Source organism: Ursus arctos, unplaced genomic scaffold, assembly GCF_023065955.2.
Source record: "Ursus arctos isolate Adak ecotype North America unplaced genomic scaffold, UrsArc2.0 scaffold_20, whole genome shotgun sequence".
In the NCBI taxonomy this organism is placed as follows: Eukaryota; Metazoa; Chordata; class Mammalia; order Carnivora; family Ursidae; genus Ursus; species Ursus arctos.
The window spans coordinates 13,549,362-13,573,485 of NW_026622875.1; the positions used below are offsets into that span (position 1 = coordinate 13,549,362).

A 24,124-nucleotide genomic window follows, 5' to 3' on the forward strand; every position below is an offset into this window, starting at 1 on the left:
TTCTCAAGTTGCTGAATATTTACCATAGGAGCCAAGCCTGTTTCTGAAAGTTTCAACTCACCCAATCAGACAAAAGGCTGGGGGAAAGGGGAGGCATTTATCAAGTTACACAGAGGACTCCATCTGTTATCTTAGACCTTTGTTACCAAGGGACACAAGAGGAGATACTCGAAGGCAGTATGAAAGAGTTTCATTTTACAGATTCTTAGTCCAAAGATTTCAAATTTGAGAGGAACAGCAGCAGAAAGGGAGAAAAGTCAGGTAGGTGTGATGAAGAAGGTTCCATCCTGGCATTCTACTGACAGGAACCACCGTCAAGGGTGAAGGTGCCTATCTGGCTGGGAACTGTCCGTTCAGCCACTATAATAAATGCAGCCAAAGGGGCAGTCACTTCTCGTCAGTCGCAAAGGTCTCGTTTTTGAACCTCCCCCTCACAAAGCCATTCCTCATCATGCCAAACCAACAAAAGAAAGTCATTTTTTGCATGGCTGGGGTGTTAAGCTTCGTGTGCGCCCTTGGAGTTGTAACAGCCCTGGGGACACCATTGTGGATCAAAGCCACCTTCCTCTGCAAAACGGGAGCTTTGCTCGTCAATGCCTCTGGGCAGGAGCTGGACAAGTTCATGGGCGAAATGCAGTACGGGCTTTTCCATGGAGAGGGCGTGAGGCAGTGCGGGCTGGGAGCGAGGCCCTTTCGGTTCTCACGTAAGTAACAATTGCATTTGAATTATTTAATACTTTAGGCATACACTTGCAACTGTTGGAAGGGATTATTTTTAAGAGCCTTGAACTATTACGGGACTTTTAAAACAAATGTGAACCTTTTGAAATACGTCGGTCTCTTCCGAGCAATTTCCTCTTCCTAGTTTTTATTATTTTGTTTTTATTAATTATTTCATTCTGCTTTTATTATGACAACATATAGTTAATGAGCTACTATGGAATTAAGCTTTGAACGGATAAGCAATTAAATTCTTAAATACTAATATTTATGCTAGAAATTTTGGTATCTTTTTAAAAGGGGAGGGGCGACCTGGAGAAATAGAAAGCTGTAAGAGAGGATCTTCATTTTGTTCTTTAAAAAAAAAAAAAAAAAAAAAAAAAGGATCAGTGTCATGGGCTCCTTAACCAACTCTAGCTGCTTTTCCACCTTGCTCATGACCTGTACCCTGTCTACCCCCGTATTATCCCTCTAGGACCTTTCCTGCTGCTAATATTCTTTTTTTTTTCTTTTTTAACCAATTTGAATCACTTGACTATAGAAATTTTAAATGATCTGCGATGCTAACTGGGCGAGAAATAGATGCCTATTTAGTATAGAAAATTTGCAACTGATTGACCTTCAAATCATGTAGAGAATATGAGACAGATTTTCCTGTTCAGTTTTTGTGAAATGGAAGTGTTACCCACAGTATTTATAACCTGTTTATCTTAAGAAGAGAATTTTTAAAAAATTACCATGTGAATAGGCAACTCATTAAATGAAAATTAATAAGAAGCCATTTGTTATATCTCTCACAACACACATTCAGAAATTATTATTATTTCAAAAGGGCTGGTTTGGAACAATCTTATGAAGAAACAGCCAGTAAATTACTGCATAAATCACTCTTCAGGAAAGGAGGTTACCAATTGAGGCATTTAAAATGAATTATTATTTTGCCTGGGTATTTTTTTTTCTCTAGCATAGGTGGAAAGTTAAATTAATTGAATTTATTATTAACCTATGCAGTGTCTAATTAAATTTCAGTGCTGGCCTATTTATGTTTCTGCAACATTCCTTATATCTTCTTAGCAGTCATTGGACACCAACCTTCACTCACATAGGTTATTAGGTGATATGAATTGTCACAGGGCTCCAAAAAATCCCCAAGAATTAGTCTTTAGCTTTTCAAAAAATTATCATCACTAGATTTGATGAAGTGAATACCAACTCTTTTCACTGAATGGCTTTAGTTCATTAAGGTAATGGGGCTGTTAGAGTCGCTTAGCTTTCCTCAGGGGGGAGAGAGAACAAAGCAGCATATCACATGATTTGCAACTGTATTAAAAAATAAAAAAGGAAAAAAGATGAGTGAAATGATTTAACCATGAGTCAGTGGCAGCTAAAGCGTGAGTAAAGCTTCCCACAAACGAATTTAGACAAAAGCCGGGAACATACAGTGAACTTTCTGGAGCCTTTGCATTTTGTAAAGTGAAATAGAGATAAACTTTACTCATACCACAGGACAGGTTTCAAAACAATATGTTCTCTGAACACTTACTAGACGCTAAGCATATTTTGTCTTATTGAATCCTCACACAGCTACATTCCTCGGTGGTTCAATGCATAGTTTTTTTTATGGTTAAGTTCTCTGCTGGCCCCTTCTGTGGTTGTTCTAATCATCTGCCCCACCCTTTGCTTTTGTGAGGACTCAGAGTCCGTGGGGTTTAAACCATACTTTCACCTGTCACAGAACTGCATTTGTCCCCATGATATTCTGAACGTTTCCCCCCAGCCTTGTGAAGAAAATCTGATGTTTGTTTGTTCTGGGGTGACCTCTCTATTGAACCTCTCTAGATGCTAGAGCTGTTAAAACCTCATTAATTTCCATGAGACCCAGCAAAGTAGACTTACGGTATCGCTTTTTCTGCCTAAGCATGTAAGTATCTCTTTCAATGGAACATGAGAGAAAGTTGGGGAAACTGAATTCATCCAGTGAATTCCCTAAAAAGCATAGTGCTCGTTTAAATAAACAGTTCTTTTGGTGATAAAAGCTTCCTAACCAACGTGCCTTTAGAACACACCGTACCCTCTAAGTTTACATTCCTGTTGCAAGACAGCTTCATGGTCCATATCTTCCCATTTGAAATGCCATCACCCTGCCAGTGATGTTCTGACAGCATATTCTTGAAGGAAGAGAGCCCTCTGATATTCTTCCTAAGAGAAGAGTATAGCCCCATTAATGTAAGAGAATGAGAGGCTTAATTAACCCTGTCTTCTCAATAATGGCAAACTTTGAGCAAAATCCAGAGCCCCCAAAGAGCTCAAGGTAGATGATTTTCCGTTTCTTCCAGAGCCCAACTTATGTTTAGGGTACAACTCCTTTCCCAGAACTTCCTTTCTCATTTCCCTTTAGAAAGTTATTAAGCAAACATTTGGATTTTAAGAAACTTTCCACCGTAGGAGGAATGGAAACGGCAACTTATCACAGTATCTGTCAGTTCTTGACCAGTTTTCTTCACGTTGTCGCGTTACCATCAGTTAATATGAGTTTACATTTCAGTTCTATGGGATTGCTAAATGCTTCTTTGCTTGCCAGACTTTTCATTTAGATCAGTGTTGGTCAACAGAAACACAATGTGGGCTATAAATGCAAGCCACATATGAAACTTTAAATGTTCTAGGAGCCATATTAGAAAAAAAGAGTAAAGGAACCAAGTGAAGTGAACTTTAAGGAGACTTTTCTTTAACCCAAGATATCCTGAATACTGTCATTTTAACATGTAGTCAATATAAGATAGGAGATATTTTACTTTTTCCCTCCCAGTGCTTAATCTTTGAAATCCAGTGTGTATTTCACACTTACAGCCCGTCTCAACCCAAACTAGCCACGTTTCAAACGCTCACTCGCCATTTCAGTGTGGCTAACAGCTATCACAATGGGACAGTGCCGATTTAGCTAGAGATTTACTCTGAGTAAATTGGGCATTGACAGTGTCCCTATCCATATTCTAAATGATTTTTTGCTTGGTTCTGCTGTACAAGTTCATGTGTTATTTTTATGGGCAATACATGTGTCGCTTTTAAAACCCAGACACATAGTATAACATGAGGATAAAGAATGGACCAGAAAAATATTAAGCAGCATTGTCATGTTTGTTCCTATTAAATGTTCCCTGTTGACCACTCTATCTCTTTTAATTATAACAAGAATCTTGCCTGCCAGCATGCATGGTTATGCTGGGAAAACTTCTGCCTTGTTTACTCTGGCTGATTCTCATCCATTTATGGGTCAGTGCTTAATTTTCGAGAGGTCACTAGCATTCATACCTAGCGCACAATTTCATTCATTATAATGAAGGACTGTTTTCCTTTCAAGGAAAAACAACTGGTGGGCTTAATTTTTCCTGATATGTCACCTGTAAAATTTTAATGATGCTGTTTAAACTCTAACCGTAGCCATCAAGAGAAAAACTGCCAGTTTTGAGCTTAGTATGTGTGGGTGGGTTTCCGTGTTGGTGGTTTGAAACACTGCAGAACATCATCAAATATGATACCCAAGAATCATATGGTATCAATCATTCCTAGATATGCTGATCTATTTATTGCCAAGATAGTTCAATGAGCTGGTAAAAACATATGGCGGGGTTTTTTTTGAAATGTGAAAAATAATATCTAACCAATCATGTATCACAGCTTGCAACTTCAGTCATATTTTTAAAGCATTTTAATTGAGACCTTATGATTGAAAATTTGTTAAAAAGCTTAACAGAGATTTAGCCTACTTCATATTTTTAAAAAGCAGACTTTCTCTACCAGATGAGGTACATGACCCAGATTACAGAGGCGATGCTGAGACTACTTGTGTCAGCAAGCAGGTGGCTTCTCAAACGTATTTTGGGGTACAGCAGTTGGGACTTGGTCTCAGCCGCCATTACTGAGAGTGGGCACAGTCCCTCCACGGTCTCCTGCAAGCAGGACTCCCCCACCTGCCCCAGGTGCTCTACTATTCACCACCCTGCACACCCTGCTTCTCTCCTATCACCCCGCCGGCCCGTGGCAGAGCTGCAAAGGTGATTACGTACCCCTCCGAGAACACTGCCTGTCCCTCCTCCCTTCCTTAATGGACTGTCTGGTGGGAGGGAAACCTAAGGGGTTCACCAGGGAACACTCCCTGGAGGGAGGAAAGGGGGAAGACAGTCGTGCCATTTCACCCTGCTTGTGTGGGCCCTCCTGCCTTTTAGCTCAGGACCCTCTTGTCTGGTCTCACTCACCTATTCGAACAGTCCAGTAAATAGAGATTTTTGTTTTCCACCCATTGGGGGGGAAAAAAGCGTGGGATAGAAGATAGTAATGGTTGAGAAGCACCAGTGTGAAGGGAAAATCTTCAGCTTCTCTTGACTAAATAATTGTTTCCTGCTTTGTCCTTCCCAAACCTTGATGTTCACTCTATCATTTCAAATCATCTTGGATTATAAGTATTTGAGATCCTGAGCCCTCGGAGGGTAGGGGCTGGGTATTCTCCATCCCCGAACTCCCTCAGGCAGGACCTAGAGTGGTACAGGTCACAAAGAGGGGCTTGCTAAATGTTTGGTAACCAGACATGCTTGAGATTAAGTCACCTGGGTTTGAGGCAGGTCTGTGTCACTGGGGATTAGATTTGGAGCAAATCACATTTCATTGGTTTTCAGTTCTTGCATCTGTAAAATGGGAGATGAAACTGGGTGATTTCTAACATCTTTTCTAGTTCAGACGCTTTTTGATCTAAATAATGAGGGGCTGGCTGTCCTAGACAAGGTCCTTCCAGCTTTAAAATTGCTTGACCCTTCTACTCTGCCGCTTGAAGCCTCCACTGACAGTTTCCAGCCACTATCGTCAGAAGTGAGTTTCGTGCGCCTTTACTCTTTGGTCCTCAAAGCTCATGATTTTTAAAGTATTCTGAAATATCTACGGTTTATTAGGACCCAAATGAATTTTGTTATCAAAGTGAATGCTTCTCTTCCTTCCTGTCAAAACCTTTTACTGTTTGTGTGGGAAACCACAGGTTAAAGGAGGAGACAATGAAGAATGGAATGTTTTAGGATTCTGGGGAGGTGGGTGAGCAGGTTGCAGAGAGCAGGAGCAGCCGGAAACACCCACATGGTCTAACGGCATTACCGAGAGAGCCAAAAGGAAGGTCAAAATACAGTGAGAGGCTGACCTCCTACTTCCTCCAATTTTTCCTGGAAACTTCTCTTCCATCCTCACTGGAAAGACGCCTGTTTCCTGCATTTGATTTCACAAACTGGTAATGGCAAGAAATTAGGAATCAGCAGTATGTTTTCTTTACCCAAAGGAGGAACTGAGCAGACATCGTCCTCAAATTCTTGAGAAATATTGGGAAAAAGCCATTGAGGAAAGGAACTTCTGGTTCTCCTTGCCTCAACCAGGAAAAGACATTTCTCCTTCCTCCCTAACAACTACTTCCAGTACCCTTACCAGGAAGAATCCCTCAGAGAAGCAGCCTCTCTCGACGATTATAGCTTTGCACATGTGTGTGCTCACACACACATGCACGTGCACACGCACACCTTCCTTGCTTTGAAATCACTCTCCACCCTAGCAGCCAGTAAAGTCACTGACCTGGTCTCACCTAAGGCATGAAGCTTGAGGCTTCTGGAACTTAACCCTGGTGTATGTGAACTTCAGCTGTTGGAGGAGGACTCCAAATCATTCTCACAATTCACTGCTGTGCTTTCTCTTCTAATCTCTGAGGGTAACTTATCTTCCCCAAGGATGTTCAGACACCTCCAAAGAAAATATACTTCAGCTGCCCATTTCCTGGGTGCCTCAGAGGTGCCAGGCATGGTGCAGAGATCATCTCCAGCCCTTACACGGGAGGTGTTGTGCTGCCATTCCTCTTGAACCAAAATGGAAACCATAAACTCAGAGAGGTCACAAATTTCCCAAAGTCACAGATCGAGTAAGCAGCCGACCGGAGACTGAAATTCAGAAGCGTAGGATATTTGCCACCTCTGTCTCCTCACCATATGCAACAAGGACACAAAGAAATGAAGAAAATATAAGAGTACACTTCAGTTTCACCAGCCAGTTAAACGATGTCAGTGCTTCACAGCAGCTGGGTCTTGTCTATCCATGTGATAGGCACTCGGCCTTACGACTTACATTCATTCACTGCCTCTTTATCTCATATTTTGGTGGCCCTCATGTCTAAGCCCTAATCTTTGACCTTTGGGAGGTAAAATTGTCAAGTCAAGGCTGTTTAATAATCTAGGCTGAAAAAAAAAATCTAGGTTGAGCAGGTCACATGCTTATGGCTAACCTTTGGGTTATGTCATCATATAACCTTGATGTTGATAATTTATGTTGAAAGAGGAGATACCTGCTTGCACATGTGGCTAGCTGATGGGAGCTCACTGCCAATGAAAATCTCCATGGTACGATCTTCAAAGTTAGCGACTTGCACTGCAACCATTATTCCGCCGCACCAATGACCAAAAAATGGCAGCCTCTTTCCTGTGGTGTCATGAACGGTTTCAAAACAGGCAAGGACAAAAAGAAAAGCAAGTACACAGCATTTGCTTCACGTCAAAGTCTGGTGTTTTATGAGGAGCCAATGGGTTAGAATTAGAGCGTAAATTAAAATCTCATTTAAAAAAAATGAAAGATAAAGCTCATTTTTATCTCTGATCTAGATCAGAGGTTTCATCAAGACTTTTAAAACAAAACAAAACAAAACGTCTATAATTAAACAATGACAAATTAGCCTTTCAATCCAGTCATGCACCTAAACACCCAGACTGGTTGGGAGAAGATCCCCTTTTATTACAGGTATGATAGAGCTGACTAATAGCAAACTGTACCTGGCAGAGTAATGTATGCAGGATTCGTATTTCGCTCCCTCTCAGCATGTTATAACTGTAGCAAAGCCATTCTCGGGAGTTATTACCCCAACATAATCATACCCTGTGGATTTGGAGCAGTTAAATGTGTTCTGTTATCAGAGACACATATGCGCCAAAGCAGCTGTCGTCCCTCAGCCACCATGGGTGATTAAGACTCACTGGTGGGGCTGCCTCTGAATTGGGTTGAGTCAGGTAGATACACTTCAGCTGAGAGAAATTCAGGCAAGGTATTGGAAAATGGCATTTTAAACGGTTCCATCTTACCGTCAGGTCTCCTCCTCTGAACTGCTGGGGTCATGGGTTTCACTCTCCCCGACCATGCAGCCATCAGAAGGAAGCCTGGCTCAAAACCTGGGTGGGGGAGGATGGGGACTAGTAAGGGAGGCGAATGCACTGAGCTTATGTGAGGGAATGGCTGTCACTGGATTTTCATAATGACTGGCTGCGGACGGGCTGAGGGCAAAGTCAGATCAAGAGCGTTTCTGTAAGAAAAAAGAAATCTTCCCTCTTTTTCCCTTTCAAGAAAAATGAATAGCTGAGCACCAAGGGGCCAAACACAACTTCTCTTTTTACACACCTTTTATGTGGACAAGGACAAGTTGAGAAGGAAAACAGGACCTCGGAAGCTACCCAATGGCTTTAATCTAGGAAGAAGTTGCTGCACCAGGGCTGACATCAGTATGAGAGGCCGCCTTCATTCGGAGAGCTTCGCAGATGCTGTTACCTGCATCTTACATCTGGCCAGATGAAGGCGGAAAGGGCTCATGAAACCTACACCATTAGGGCAGTGGTCCGTCACCCTGGCTGCACTTTAGAATCAATCACCTGGAAAGTCTTTAAAACTACGGATGCCAAGCCTCCATCCCAGGCCAGTCGAACCAGGATCTCTGGAGGTGGGGCCTGAGGACTGGAATGGTGTACAAGCTCCCCGGAAGATTCTAAGGTGTGTCCAAGGCCGAGAACTACTGAGGTGGATGGTGGCCAAGACAGGTGGGAGCAGGTGAGGAGTCCGGAGGCCCCCACGTTAGGGAAGGGCAGACAACCAGAAGGAGGGCAGGGAGGAGCAGCGGTGGGAGGTTTGGGGATCTTTAGCTTTTACTCCTTTATCTGCATCTTTCCATGAAGGGTCTCACACTTTCCCTACACCCTCCTGGCCTCAGAAGGAATGAGAGACCGGATCGAGGAATTTGAGTAAGAAACAGCATACTTGGCTGTCAGCCCTAGAGACTTCCCCTCTTTCCAAGTCTGCCCACCGGGTATAAGAGCCTGCTCTCTACCTGGTCAGGATAAGGGAGCCAGCTCTGCCCCGGACTGGGAGACTGTCAGCTCTCCAGCCCCACCTGTGACCAGGTGGGTGAGGCTGCCTAATCCAACAGAACTTGGTGGAAGATCTAAGCCACGTACTCTAGCATTTTATCAGAAATAAAACATTTTGACCTTCACCTGCCTGTCTCCTGTGGAAGGGTTCTGCTCCTTCCAAAGAGACTATCAGGGGTCCTCTTTAGCAGTGTGCCATCAGCCTAAAAATCATTTCAGATAAGCATTATATAGAGAATGTCCAAGAAATCGCACAAGGGAAATAGAAATGAGAATGAGAACAATATATCAAATGCTGAGGAAAGTGTGTGACAGGTACCAAATAAGTAATTAGCTATAAATCTAAAGTTCCTAGATTATTTACAGGAATGGTCACCCACCTGGTCAGGGTGGGAATAAAGCAAAAACTTGAGCTACAAGAGAGACAGTTTGCCTGAATTCCATGTATCTAGGGACTCCTATGGGGGATCTTTGGTCTCAATGTACAGATCAGTGATCTGACCTCCTGTGAGCCAAACAGCTCCCTCCCACCCTCAATGACTGATCATGAGATTTGAAAATGCAGACACTCTTATGCACTGGGTTCTTCTATCTCCCACTCCTCTTGGTGGAAATACAACTCCCCTGCCATTCTCATCATGTTAAAATAATATTTAAGCAATTACTTACAATTTACATAGAGCATCCACAGAAATGATTTCGCTTGTGTCTCTTGAAAGTTCAGCGACTTACTTCTGTCACTACTCACATTCTCACATTTACACATAAGAGAGTTGAGGTATACAGAGGCCCACATGAGCAGTAAATGGCAAAACCAGATTAATCCCAAACTTCCCTAATTGCAAAAGCTATGCTTTTTTCAACCTGCCATGCTGCCTTTCAGTTAAGGCCTGGCTATTAGTCTCTCTTCCCACCAGCTCCTCCGTCCTTCTTGTTTTGGTGTTGCATGATATTCTCACGACCTAATACTCTTGGCCGATGCCTCAATACAGGTTTAGATTGGATTTACTAAATTCCTGCTTAAGAACTGTAGGATAAAAGATAGGACTGTTAGACTGGAATCAGTAATGGCTAAAAAGGAGAACAAAGTTTCAGGATAAAATATAACAGAGGAACCCAGCAGATAGAAATAAATTGAAAGGCAACTGAAATGAAAGTCATACATTTAGAGATATCAAATAAAACATGGATTAATGGCAAGTAATAAAGGAACATACTTAGCAGTTTGTAAAAACAAATGGTTTTTTATCTTATTCTTATTACTCTCCAATGATCTATTGAAAACAGCATGACTTTACATGTAAGACACAAATTCTTTGTAAGTTAGAGTGTATGTGCCCTCACACCCCCAGGGGGGAGAATCGCTGGGGCCTATTATGTGCCTAAGCATTCTAGACTCTGCAGATATGTAGATACGAAAGGAATGAGAGAGAGTGCTTATTCACAAACAATGAGGCATCTGGCAAAAGTGTTTTTAACTAATTGACAACTTGTAAAAGCCACACAGGCACATCAGTCAAGACAGACTGTGCTACGTGGTAATGAAAGTAAATTCAAACCTCACAGGTCAATCAGCGAAGACGGATCTCTTGCTCACAGTAGGTCAGATCAGCTGGAGGTTCATTCCAGGATGCAGCCACCATCTGGAAGGTCGCCAGTTGTTAGAACAGAGGGCAAGAATTGTGGAGGCTCTCACTTTGGCAGCTAAATCCTCTGACCCGGAGAGGACACGTGCCACTTTCACTTATTCGTCACTGGGAAAGGCAGCTGCGCGGCCGCATCTAACTTCAAAGGGGCCAGGACGTGCAATCTTATCACGAGCCCAGAAGGGGGAAGAACCAGAATTGTAGATGGTTGAAGAACACGAATCACTATCACAATTATTATTTTATCCAGAAAGCTCCAACAAGGAGAATTGTTCTTTCTCAGGGCAAGGTACAGGGGAATCGGAAGAAAGTTCTTAAGAATCAGAATTCGATTTCACTGGATGACATTGAAGAAGCCATTCTGAGCAAAGGAACAGCATGAGCAAAGTTATGAAGAGCCGATTATGGCCAGAGTACAGAGGATGTTAGAGGAGGGAGCAGAACGGTGAGGCTAGGGAAGAAGACAGGGACCAGAACAGGAGAGACTTTGCTGTCCTGAGACAATGAACTTGATCTTGTAGGCCATGGGGAACCACCTGAGAGTGGTAAGCGGGTATGTGACAAGGCAGAAGATGGACTGGAAGAAGACCAAAAGAGAGGTGAAGAGGCCAGTCAAGAGGCTCCTCCATCCAGTGTTTGGTGGCCCAAACCAGAGCATTGCCAGAGGGCTGCAAAGGAGGGGAAATATTTCTAAAATAATCAGGTGCAAAAAAATCAACAGAACTTAGTGACGTGAGGTGAACCCCAGGTTTCTCCAGGACAGAGAGCTGCAGCAATTCACTGGGATAAATACAGAAGGAGAAAGTTTAGAGGGAAGATGAAATTCTTTTTGGTCATGTTTAGTGAGGTCTACTTATAGGCCAGCAACAAGTGATGTCTATCAGTCATGCGGATTTGGAGGTCATGGGAGCGGCTTGGAGTAGAGGTAGAGAAGAGGGAGTCAGCACATTAGAGGTGGTAGTGGGAGCTACAATGGAAGGAGAGGTTTCCCAGGAAGGGCGATCAGATGAGAAGGTGAACCAGAGTGGGTTCTAGAAAACACCAATACTTATGTGTTGAGGAGGAGGGACCAGCAAAGCAGGCTGAGCAGGGAGGGTCAGTGAGCTGCAGGGCAACCAGCAGAGAGGAAACCAAGGGAGGAGAAACTTTCAAAAGGAAGTAATGGTCAGCAGTCCCAAACACCACAGAGGTGTCAAATAAGAGAAAGTGAAAATAGTCCCTTGAATTTTAACACCACGAGGTCACAGGGGACCTTTTCTAAAGCAGTCCTGATAGAGTGCTGGGGAAGAGAGGTCCTTGTAGGAGCAGAGGAGGGACTGGAAGGCCAGGACTCAGAACAAGGCTATGGCAGGCCCCTAGAGGAGCCCCATGGCCAGGCATATATGCGTGCATGCCTGTGTGTGGGTGTGGGTGCGCTCGTGCATCCGTGTGCATCCGCGTGTGCGTTCACAATGGGAGGGTCTGGAGTGTGATTCTATACTGAGGGGATAAAGCAGTAGGGAGGAAAATGCTGAAGACAGACCAAAGAGGGAGGTAATGGATTGAGAAGGGACCCTGTGAGGTAGAAAAGGATGAGTCTGACAGCACAGGGAAGAAGGCCAGACCATGGACAGGAAGGAAAAAATTTCACTAAGAATAGAGGGAAGGTTGGACACAAACCAAAGCAAGCATGGCAACGGGAAGTGCAAGGTGAGGGAATTCCCTTGATGGCCTCTGTTCGCTCTTTGAAATCGAAGAGTTCCATTCACTGGGTGTTTTCAGGCTTTCTGTAAACCAGGCACACAAATTGAGGGAAATGCAGGCAGGGGTGTGATAGGTGCTTAAGAATGGGGGAGGACGAGAGTATCTGATAAGGGGCAGAAGAGGGAAAGACTGGAGAAGACTTTGCAGAATGGCTGGGGGTTGCAGTAGACCACAGATCAGACGCCCAAGTTGGAATGGGGGCACAGAGGCAAGGGACACAGCCCCAAAGAATAGAACCCCCCACCAAATGATTGAGACAGGGTAAATTTCCTATGGAGAGCTCCCTGGGACTTCATTCTCACTCCAAGCCATTTGCTCATGTCTTACTCAGCTCGGTTTTGTAATAGCAAACTTTAGTAATGAGGGTATGACGGGCTTTCTCTGTACACTGGGCTAGTTATGCAATGTGAATTTCCTGCCCCCCCCCACCTCCTGTGACAGGTGCCTTCTATTCTATTAGGAGAGTGACCTCAATGACTAGTTTCTTCTAGTTTTCTGTTTCTGATTAGATATCTTGTCAGAAATCTCTGCTTGCAGACTGCAGGGAAGAGAAATTGAGCTTTGAACCAATAGTTTAATATGTATGTTACAAAATACAACTCGCCTTCTTTAGGTTACATTGTATCAATACATGTACAGCGCTCTTTCAGAAAGCACACTGATCTAAGTAACTGCTTTCCTGGACACGCATCCAGAGAAGTTAGTCCTGCTCATCATCCACCCCCATAATAAGAAAGAAGGAATGTGCTTGAAGATGTCCATTACAGCATTAGCCAGAATACTGAAACAGTGGAAGATAACCGGACAGACAGCCGTGCATCAGTTTGATAAAAAATCCATACTGTTATCTACATGAGTTATGAAGGCAACATGTAGGACATGGAAAATGTTTATATTCTAAATGAGAAGTACAAAATATAATGTCAAAGCTGCATTATTATAATATAGAAAATAAATATTAAGATGGCAAAGATTTGAAAGAAATAAAGGAAAATCTTGCTTTTTATATTGGTAGGATTGTGGGTGAAATTTTTATCTTAATTTCCATTTCATTGTTATAACGTTGTTCATTTATTTTTAAGAATTCCTTTATGAACAGTTGGACATTTGAACAGAAATACAGTGAGGAACAAGTCCATCTTCTCCTAATCCTCCTGCCCTGCTAACAAAAATAAGCTTTGTCATGTTCAGGGTTGAGATGAATTCTTTTACAAATCCCAAACTTTAAACCCTATTATTAAACAGCCATCAGTTTCCATGTAACAGGTTGACAATCCCCCAAATATGTTGGATTAAAATTTTTCTTTTAATAAAGAGATTTGAAATCCTATTCTGGTTACCAACCAGGTCTTTCAGTTTCTTTAAAAAAAAAAAAAAAAGGTTCCTATTATCCCTCTGGTGACTATTTTATTTCCATTGCCCCAGATTCTCTCCAAAAACCCCCTCTCAATCCAGTTTCTACTACCATCAGCAGCTTACGTCAAGGTCAACAGGGACTGCTCGATTCTATGGAATTCAGATTCTTAACCCAAAGTTCCCATCACACTTAAAGATGCTAGCACCCTCTCTTCTTCTCCTCTGGTCCTGGGGTCACCAAGTAGACTGTCCACTCCTCTTTCTTCCCTTTTTGCCTTTGTGGCACTACTTCCCCTAGTAAAAACCACTAACTTCTACCAAGAGAGCCTAGACCTGCTGACCACATCAGACTCCATCCCCACATCCTACTCCAAGCAAAATGTATCCATCCAACATTTATGTGTCCCACAGCTACATCATGCATTCTCAATGGCTGCCATAATCCCCCTAAGAGGGGAGGATTGGTTCTTGGGGGAGAAAGAACCCCCTTATTCTTTAAGAAGTGTGTATCTGTCTAAAGCACAGATATAAATACAATACAGAAATCAATACACAATATAAATATAGTATTAAAATTTCATTGGGAAAGGGGGATTAGGAGAAAGGTCTGAAAAGACTCCTGGGGGTGAGGAACAATAATGAAAAAAAAAAGTTGAGAAATACTGATCTACACTGTGCCAGGCATTCTTAGGTGCTAGTAATATAGCAGTGAATAAAACTGACCAACAAATGAGTCATGAGAGAAACAAGTAAAAATACAGACTTGGTCAGGTTGCAATAATTGCTAAGGAGAAAAGTAAAAGCAAGGAAAGGGGTTGGAGAGTCGGAAGGGGAGGTGACTGTGTAGGGGGTGACAACTTTAAATAAGGTGGTTAAAGAAGCCCCCCCCCCCGCCCCCGACAAAGTGGTATTTAAGTCAAGCCATGGAGGTGAGGGAGCAACCTGTGAGGATATCAGGGGAATATCCAGGGGAGGGAACAGTATGTGCAAAGGCCCTGAGGTAGAAATGCTCCAGGCATGATTGAACTACAATAAGGAGGCCAATGGCTAGAGCACATTGCTCAAGGAAATGGGTAGCAGATGAAATCAGAGGACTGGCAAGGAGTCCAACCATGTAGGTCCATTGCAATGAGTTGGTTTATAAGCTGAGTGAGCATAGAAGCCACTGGAAGAGTTTAAGCAGGGGATTGACATAAACCAGTTCATTTATTAAAGATCCCTCTGGCTGCTGGGCTGAGAGTAGATTGTAAGAAGGAAGGGTGGAAACCCTTGCTATCATCCGAGTGAGAGATGGTGGTGGCTTAGACTGGGATAGAGCAGTGGAGACAGAGAGAAGTGGTCAGATTCTGAAGGTAGTGCCAACAGGTTTTCCTGATGGAGTAACATGAAATATAAGACTAAGAATCAAGGATGATGCCAAGGAAGAATGGAGCTGTGAGCAACTGAGGCAAAGAAGGCTGAAGGAAGCAAATGTGAGGAAGGGAAGACTATGGGGGCGGTTTGGGACACAACGAGATGCCTATTTAATATCCCGGTCAAGATGTTCAGTAGGAAGTTGAGGACTTACAAGTGTGCGATTCAAGGGGAAATCCAGGCTGGAGATATTGCTTTGTAAGTGTTTCTAGTAAAAAGCCGTGCTACTGGCTAGAGCACCAAGGAAGCGAGTGAAGAGGGAGAAGAGAAGAGGTACAAGAACAGAGAACTCCAGAGAGGAGGTGAACCAACAAAGCAGATGGAGATAGCAGCCAGTGAGGTAGCGGAACCCGGAGAGTGCCATGTCGGGGAGCTGAGGGAAGCATTTCCAGGAGGAGGCAGTGAGTCATTGTAGCAAATGTAGACCAGGTAAGATGGGGACAAAGATTGACTGTTGGGTTTGGCAGCTTGAAGCTCTTTGGTGCCTTGGGAAATGTAGTTATCAGTGCAAGCGTGTTCAAGAGAGAAAGTGGAGAGAGGGAGGAGACGCTGGGAATACAGCCAGCTCCCCGTAGGGGTTTGCTCTAAGGGAAACAGATAAAAGGAGTAATAGCTGGAGGCCTTAAGGGAGATTTTTTTTTTAAGATTTTATTTATTTATTTAATGTTTGGGGGGTGGGGAGCAGAGGGAGAGGGACAAGCAGACTCTGTGCTGAGCGGGGAGCTGGATGGAGGGCTTGATCTCACACCCTGAGATCATGACCTGAGCCGAAACCAACAGTCGGATACTTAACTGACTGAGCCACCCCAGCTCCCCGATATATACGTATACATATATATATATGTGTATATATATACGTATACATATATATATATACACATATATATATACGTATACGTATATATATATATATATATTTTTTTTTTTTTAAGATGAGAAAATGACAGCATGTTACTTGTGTGCTGATGGGACTGAGCCGAAGAGAGGGAAATGGACATGGCAGAGAGAGAACTCCTCAGCAGTGTCTCTGAGGAGGCGAGAAGGGACAGCCATGAACGTGGTGGAGCTGGCCGTGGAAGGGGCACCCCCTAGACTTCTACTGAGCACCTACCCTGTGCTAAGTAGTCCATACGCTGAGGTCACAGAGTCCTCACACATTTGAGAGAAAGGTAGAATTTCCTTTTCAGGCAAGGAAATCAAGGTTCAGGGAGTTCACCAACTTAAAAAAGGAGCTGAAGTCTGAATTTCCTCTGATTTCAAAAGCCTGGTGCCTTCCGAGGCTGCCCCAAGGAACACCTTCATTTTACAGAAACAGGGACCCTTGGACCTGCTCCAGGTCACACAGTAGACTACAGCCTGGTGCTTGGCTCTTGACCCTGTGCTCCGTTTCCCCTCTCTTACTGAGCTCGTCCTCCTCCATGCCGAATGGTCACCTTGGCTGAAGCTCTTGCTCACGTCTGGAAGAGCCTCCTCAGTCCAGACCTTATCCTCCCACTCTTTTGGTTTTAGTCAGGTTTACTGAGGTATAATTCACACGTAAAATTCACCCTTTTTAGGTGTACAGCTCTATAAATTTTGACTAATACATAAAGGCATGTAAATACCACCACAATCAAGATATAGAACACTTCCATCACCCTCGAAATTTCCCCTATGCCCCTTTTGTGGTCAATCTCCTTCCTCACTGCCAACCTTGGGCAAAAACTGATCTCTTTTCTGTCCTTATTATTTTGTCCTTTCCAGAATGCCATATGTATGGAATCCTACAACATGCAACCTTTTGGGCGTAGTTCATTTCTGTTAGCATAATGCATTTCAGATCCATCCATGTTATGGTATGTACCAGTGGTCTGTTCCTTTTTATTACTGAGAAGTATGTTATCTTATGGACAGACCAAAGCTTGTTTATCCATTCACCAGCTGATGGATATTCAAGATGTCTCCAATTTTTGGCAAATACGAATAAAGCCACTGCAAACATTTGCATACAGATTTTTGTGGACATATGTTTTTAATTCTCTTAAATATCTAGAAATGGAGTTGCTGGGTCATATGTCAAGTCTATGTTCAGTTTTTTAAACACCAAAGCAATTGGATATCCACAAGCAAAACAAAAAATTAGCCTTGGCCATATACAAAAAATAACCCAAAGTGGATCATGGACTTAAATGTGAACCTAAAACTAAAAAATGTCTAGAAGAAAAACATAGGCAAAAATATCTGTGACCTTGCATGAGGCAGAGACTTCTTAGATTTGACATCCATAATACGATCCATAAAAGAAAAATAATTGATAAACTAGAATTCATAAAAAGAAGAACTGCTTTTCAAAAGGCACTGATAAGAAAATGGACAAGCCACATACTTGGAGAAAATATTTGTGAATTACTTATCTGATAAAGGGCTCATATCCAGCATGCATAAAGAATTCTCAGAACTCAATAATAAGAAACAATCCAATAAAAAATGCACAAAAGATATCAATACACTTCACCAAAAAAGATATATAGAAAGCAAATAAAGTGAGCCGGTGAGCCTGCTTCTTCCTCTCCCACTCCCCTTGCTTGTGTTCCCTCTCTTGCTGGCTGTCTCTTTCTGTCAACTAAATAAATAAATCTTTAAAAAAAAAACCAAACAAATCAACAGCTGATGGAGCGAAGAATAGCAGGTGGGATCGATGGTATGGTCTCAGCAGTTGGAAACTCAGGAGGGCAGGGCATGGAGGAATAAGACTACCTGCTTCACTTTGTGCCCCCAGAACACAGGGGGGGCAGAGGCTTAGCACCCACAAACTTGAACATCCATATTGCCACTCTGCCTTTCCTCCAAGCAGCTGGGGAATTTCCTTATGTTATCTACCAATCTACCCATCCACATCATTTCTAATTGAGAAGGACTTTTAAAAGTACATCCGCAAAAAAGAAATAAGATTACAACCACAATACCATTCACATAACGAACTAAACCAGTAACAGTTATGTAATATCATCTAATACCCAGTCCATGTTCAATTTTCTCTGGTTATCTCAGAAACGACTTTTATAAAGCATTTGTTCAAATCACAAACAGTATCCATACGTTGCATCTAGTAATAAGTCTCCTGAAGCCTCCTTTAATCTAGAAGTCACAGGAGTTTTCGGTCTTCATTTATCCATTTATTATTATTGTTTTTAAGGTATTTATGTATTCATTGAAGAGAGAATACTTCCAAGGTGGTAAAGAAAAAAAAAATTCCAAAAGATACATAATGAAATATCCCTCAGTCTCCTTCTCCAGAAGCACTGTTACAAGTCTTGTGTGTAGGCTTCTAGAAATGGTGTCTGTATGGATGAGTATGCCCATTTCTGAGGCTACTGTAGCATGGTGGTTAAGAGTAAGGACAGGAGTTCAGATCTTCACCACTTACTAAGTACAAATCTTGGGATGTTACCTCACCCCTGAGCCCTAGTTTTTCCTGTAGTAGGTGGGTTGTTGAGAGAATGAAATCAGGTAAGTACTTAAATATTTGTTATTATATACATTCCCCTTTGGTTTTTCCCCAAATGCACATTTCTATTTGTTTGGGTTTCGGTTGTTTTTTTTTTTTTAACCTAACATATTTTAATGATCATTTCATACCTGGTCTTATAGATTCACATCATTGTTCGGAACATTTTCTTCCCTTGGCTTCTTTGCTATCCCATCCATGGATTTGTTCCTAACTCACAAGCTCTCTTTCGTAGGCTCCTTGGCTGGTTTCTCTTCTCTCCTGTGCAAGTCAACGTGGGGGAGCCACAGGCTCCTTCTCTCCTCTAGCTACAGTTTCTCCACAGGTGATAGCCATTCCTCAGGCTTTACATACCAAGATGAGGTCATGGAGGCCCTTAGGTCATAAAATTTAAGGAGACATTCACTCTTGAGCACGTGCAAGAGGGGGTTGACCCTGGAGAGTGATTGTCCCTTTAAATTGTATGCCTTAGGTATCTTGCTTGCCTCACCCTTGTCCCTAAATACCTCTAAATACCTCCACCTTCTCCCTGGACCTCCAGACACATAAATCCTATTTGGCACCTCTACTTGCATATCTTAGACATAACTCAAACTTCCAATATCTAAAACAGAACTCCTGCCTCACTTCCCACTCCCCACGGAGTGGGGTCCCCAGACCCACACCTTCTACTTGTCTATGTCAGTTAATAGCATTACCATTTATTCGGTTGCTTATCCTTGATTCCTTTCTTTCAACAAGTCCTATCTTCTATCTCCAAGATCGATTCCAAACCTGATAACCGCCCACCATCTCTACTGCTGCACCTTAGGTCAGGCCCCCGTCTCTTGCCACTGTGAATACTCCCTGCCTCTGGGGCTCCCTGCTTCCACGCCTGCCCTCCTCCTTACCCTCACCCCCTTATTCACGCTAATCAGCAGCCAGACTGATTTTTCACAACATGAAGGAGATGATGTCCCTCTCTTACTTAAAACTCCCCAGTGGCTTCCCAGTGAATTTAGAGATAAAAGCCAACTCCTTACTGTGGTCAGTTGACCAGGACCCAGCGGGTGCAACAGTCTGATCCCAGCCTCAGGATCCCACTTCCACCTCCTCTCACTCACCAGGCTCACCGGCTCAGCTCGCTGCTGCCCCAGCTGTGTTCCTTTCCCTGGGACTGCTCTTCCCCAGATATTTATACAGCCACCTCCTTCCCGGCATTCAGGTACCGGCTCAGGTGTAACTCTGCTCACCACCCACATCCGCTCACTCACTCAAAATTCCATTACCCTGTTTCGTTTCTCCATAGTAGCAGTGCTCTGTCAAAGTGTCTTACTGTTACCATTGCATAGTCGCCCCCCAAACCTTGGGGACTTACAACAAAAATTTATTAGTTCAACTGCCTAGGTCCTGATTGGGTTGCAGTTAAGCAGCAGCTGGGGTTGGAGTCACCCAGAGGCTTTTCTGGGCTGGACCCCAATACTCTTCCCTCCCATGCCTGGTACTCCTCTGGGTGGCCTTTCTTTCCAGCAGAGTAACTTGGACTTCCTGAATGGCAGCTCAAGCCTCCCAGAGAAAAGTCGTAGGAACGGCTGATCTTCTTAGGGGCTAGCCTAGGATTGGCACGCTCTAGTTCTGCTGCCGTATTCGGGTGGCCAAAGCAGCCACAAACCAGCCCAGGTTCAAGGGGATTGAGAAATAAATTCCTCTAAAAGAGAAGTGCCATGTGTGTAATAGGAGGGAAGGAATTGGTGGTGGCCATCTTTGGGGATTAGCTATGAAATTTATTGGTTGTCTGTTTATTCCCATTAGGTTATAATCTCCACGAAACAACAGGTACCTTATCTATCTTGTTTTATGGCTCTATTTCCAGCACCTAGAACAATGCCTGGCACATACCAGGTGCTCAGTAAATAAGTTAAGAAACATTTGATAAATGTTTGGGAAACGAAATGGACTGAACTTCCCCAGATTGGTCTTGCCAGGTTTGCTGATGTTAAGCATACTGATGCCTCACCAGATATGAGAGACCCTACATTTATAAAGTATTTCATTTCCTCTGCAAACAAGAAAAACTTGCCCTGAACACAAAATCTAGAAATAGATTTGGCATGTTTTCTAAATGGAAAATATTTCTTGTATCACCAGAAATTTTTTCCCACAGCTTGTGCGACATCAAAATATTGAAGTTGACTGAAAATACCCCATTTTTTAATCTTGGTGTGGACTAGAAACCATTTTTTTTCTTTTTTGGAGCAAAGGAAACAGAAATACTTCCTGATGTTTGGACTCCTCCAAATATCCTCAAACTGAAAATGTCCTTTCAAGACAGATTTTTTTAAAAAAAAAGACTACTGAGAAATGTCATTAGAAGTTTGGTCATCAACATGCACAGGGTTTGGTTATAACACCAGCACTTGTTTATTTAAGTGATTACATATGACCAAGGGCAGAAACGATTCCCTCAAATCCCTTCTTTGTTGGTCTTTACTGGTGAGTTCTATAAAATAATCCTGTGTTTAAACCTTCCTCTAAATCCCCCGTAAATTAGTAAGTGAGAATGTATTCATCTGAAGGATTTTAGTGATTTTTGAAGTTACAAAGAAGGATTTAATTTTTGAAATTACATTCACCGACTACCACTAACACAACGTCTTCTAATCTTGGTGTCCTCTTTAGTTTTCCCAGATTTGCTCCAAGTGATCCCCGCGAGTATCCACATCAACGTCATCCTCTTCTGCACAGTCCTGGTCATTCTAACCATGCTGGGAACAGCCCTCTTCACGTACAACGCTTTCGGCAAGCCCTTTGAAACCCTGCATGGTCCACTGGGGTTGTATCTTTCGAGCTTCATTTCAGGTGAGTACAAAATTCTACTTCTACTTCGAAGCACTTCTATCTGACACAAAGACAAACGTGCCTCCCGAGGTGTCAAAAGACAGGTCTACCTGAATGTAAGTGACAGTTCATAGACATGGATGTCCATCGTAGCGTTAGGTATGATTGCCAAAGTGGGGAAAAACGTAATTATCCAACAAGAGGGAATTTGGGATCTACATTGTGATGGTCTATATGGATAAACGCTGGCATTAAATTATATCTTTGAAGATGTAATCAAAAGGATGTATGCTTGGATCAAAAAATTAAGTGAATAAAACTGTGTAACATTTTATAAATATAAGATTTATAATAATAAGATTTTATGAACCGAATTGGAGTATATATAGACAGCATATATATTTATATTGTACATGTATTCTTTCTAGCTTCCCTATAGATACACAGAGAGAGAGAGAGAGAGCTCATCTGTTCTGTTCATAGTAGTTACCTCTGAGCAGTGAAATTATGGGTGATTTTTACTTTTTCTTATACTTTTTAGTATTTCCAAATGTTCAGTAATGTGCATGTATTTATTCACGATCAGGAAAATAAATAAAAATCATCCCAAAAAAGTAAAACACCAGTGTTCTGCCCACATAAGTTGTCATATTCAGGCTTATAGGTACTTTGTGTAGCGTAATGATAGGTGTGTCTGGGAAAGAATAAACTCTAAACTCAGAAATCAGTCCATCAATAAACACGTCCTACTCAATAACTAAGGCTGATGGAAGAGCATAGAAACTCCAGATAGTGCCGCAAGGCGCTTAGGATACATTTACCAGGAGAAGAGAAACATGAGAAAATCAAAACTGTACGCGTAACTTGCATGTAGCCCTTCTTCTATCAGAGGTCTCTGATTTCACCCCACTTCAGACTTGCAAAAGGACTTAGTATTCTGTCAGATTCCCAGGAAGCACCTGCAGTTCTCTTAAGGATTCCACGGGGAAGACAAGAGAGGTCACAACTCACACCAACAAACAGTAGATTGAAAATCTCGATGAGTCCATTTCCTTCTCCTCTGACGTTACCCTTTGGCTGCCCCTGGGCCCCAGGCCCTTCTCTGTCTGGCCACTGCTCCCTTCCCCTAGCACAATCGAGGCCAGCCACAAGCTTGCAGAGCCCCCTCTCTAGAAAACAGAGCCTTGGGTCAACGGGCTCCCTCACTCGCAGGGCGGTACACTCTTTACCCACTCGGAACTGAGCGCGCATCTTGGAGCCTTACCTCATCCGCTTCTTGCTGATCAAATAATTTGCTTCCCCAAAGCAGTTCTCTCTCCAGTGGGGGTTCTGCTACTATTTCCCCCATGTCTCTCACCAGCAGATAACAGTGTTCAATCGGGCGGAAACGGAGACCCTAGGAGGGCAGAGTCTAAGTCTTTCTCATCTGTGTATCTCCAGCAAGAGCATTCAGCATGAGGCTCTGCACGCAGTAAACAACTCGACACATGTTTGCGGACTTGAGAAAGCAAACCCGGAAGGAGATGTGCGCCTGGGCACTTAGTACAGTTTAGAGAAATCAGAATTCCAGTGGGATGGGATTAGCAGAGCAGGCCCACAGAGGTGGCAGGACAGAAGCCAGAGAGGGGCGGGATGAAACCTGTAAAGGAAGGCTGAGGGCTTCGAGATAAGGGCAGAGGAGCAAGAGCACAGGTACAAGGTGCAGACAGACTGAGACAGTGATTCAATGTCATGGGCAGGTCCAGGTGAGAAGCGGATGTTGGCATTAGCTCCCCTCTCCCCCAATATACCAAACCAAACTGGTAGACCTGGGCGGTGTGCTATGTTAGTGAAGGCCATCAAATCAATCAGAGGCCAACCAGAAAACAGAATACACACTATTTTGACCAAGAGAACACAATGTTCTAAAGTGGTTCTTAATGTGGGGTTCCCAGACCAGCAGCATTTGCCGCACCTGGGAACTTGATAGAAAAGCAAATTCTCCGGCCCCGCCCCAAACCTGCTACTGCTTCAGAAACTGGGGTGGGGCGGGGGGTGGGCAGCAATGTGTTCAACAAGCCTTTCAGTGATTCTGATGCAAGCTCAGGTTTGAGGACCAGGGCTGTCAGGAACTGATGGAACAGGTGTTAGAGGACTGGTGACAGGAAATGGAGACCCTAAGGTGACTCGGAGATGGTAATCTCAGAAAGCATCTGCCATTCCCAGGGCTGAAAGAACCGAGGGAAGAATTTGGAGTTACCAGAACCTAGGTGCTTGAGAGAGGCCAGGGCGCTGGGTGTCAGACCTTTGAGGAGATGACAGTGTCGTGTGACACCAGCGGTGGTGGGGGGGAGGGGTAGAAAGGGCTTGGGAAGTGCCCCCTCCCCAGCGCTGAGTACTGACAGAGCAGAACGGGAAGCAGCTGAGGAGGCAGACGATGAGTCCAGTCGAGAGAGAGAGAGAGAGAGAGAGAGAGAGAGAGAGAGAGAGTCGGGGGAGTCTTGACCCAGCATCACAAAGCAGAGCAAAAAAAGCACTGGTTCGAAGCCGAGCTACAACCGCTTATTAACTGGCACAACCATCTCGCACTCCAGCTTCTGAATGAAATTCAGAAGAGCAGCCCATTTGGAAGACAAATTATTTGACAGTTCTAACGGATGACCGAACTAACAGTATTTGAAAAGCAAGATGACTCAGAGAATGCAGAATTTAATCCAAGTCCCAGATCTTATCTCGGCCCTCGGCCAAGTCTAATGCAA

The 24,124-nt window shown here is 43.3% G+C and overlaps 1 protein-coding gene across 1 annotated transcript in view; it reads left to right on the top strand.

Annotated features, from left to right (window-relative positions):
• Positions 1-451: 451 nt before the first annotated feature.
• Positions 452-24,124, top strand: part of CLRN1 (clarin 1) — a 33,638-nt gene continuing 9,965 nt past the window's right edge. Inside the window, exons 1-2 of the mRNA XM_026497284.3 lie at positions 452-704; positions 21,228-21,407. Of these exons, the coding sequence (XP_026353069.2) occupies positions 452-704; positions 21,228-21,407 (433 nt within the window). The remainder of the gene's footprint in view (positions 705-21,227; positions 21,408-24,124) is intronic.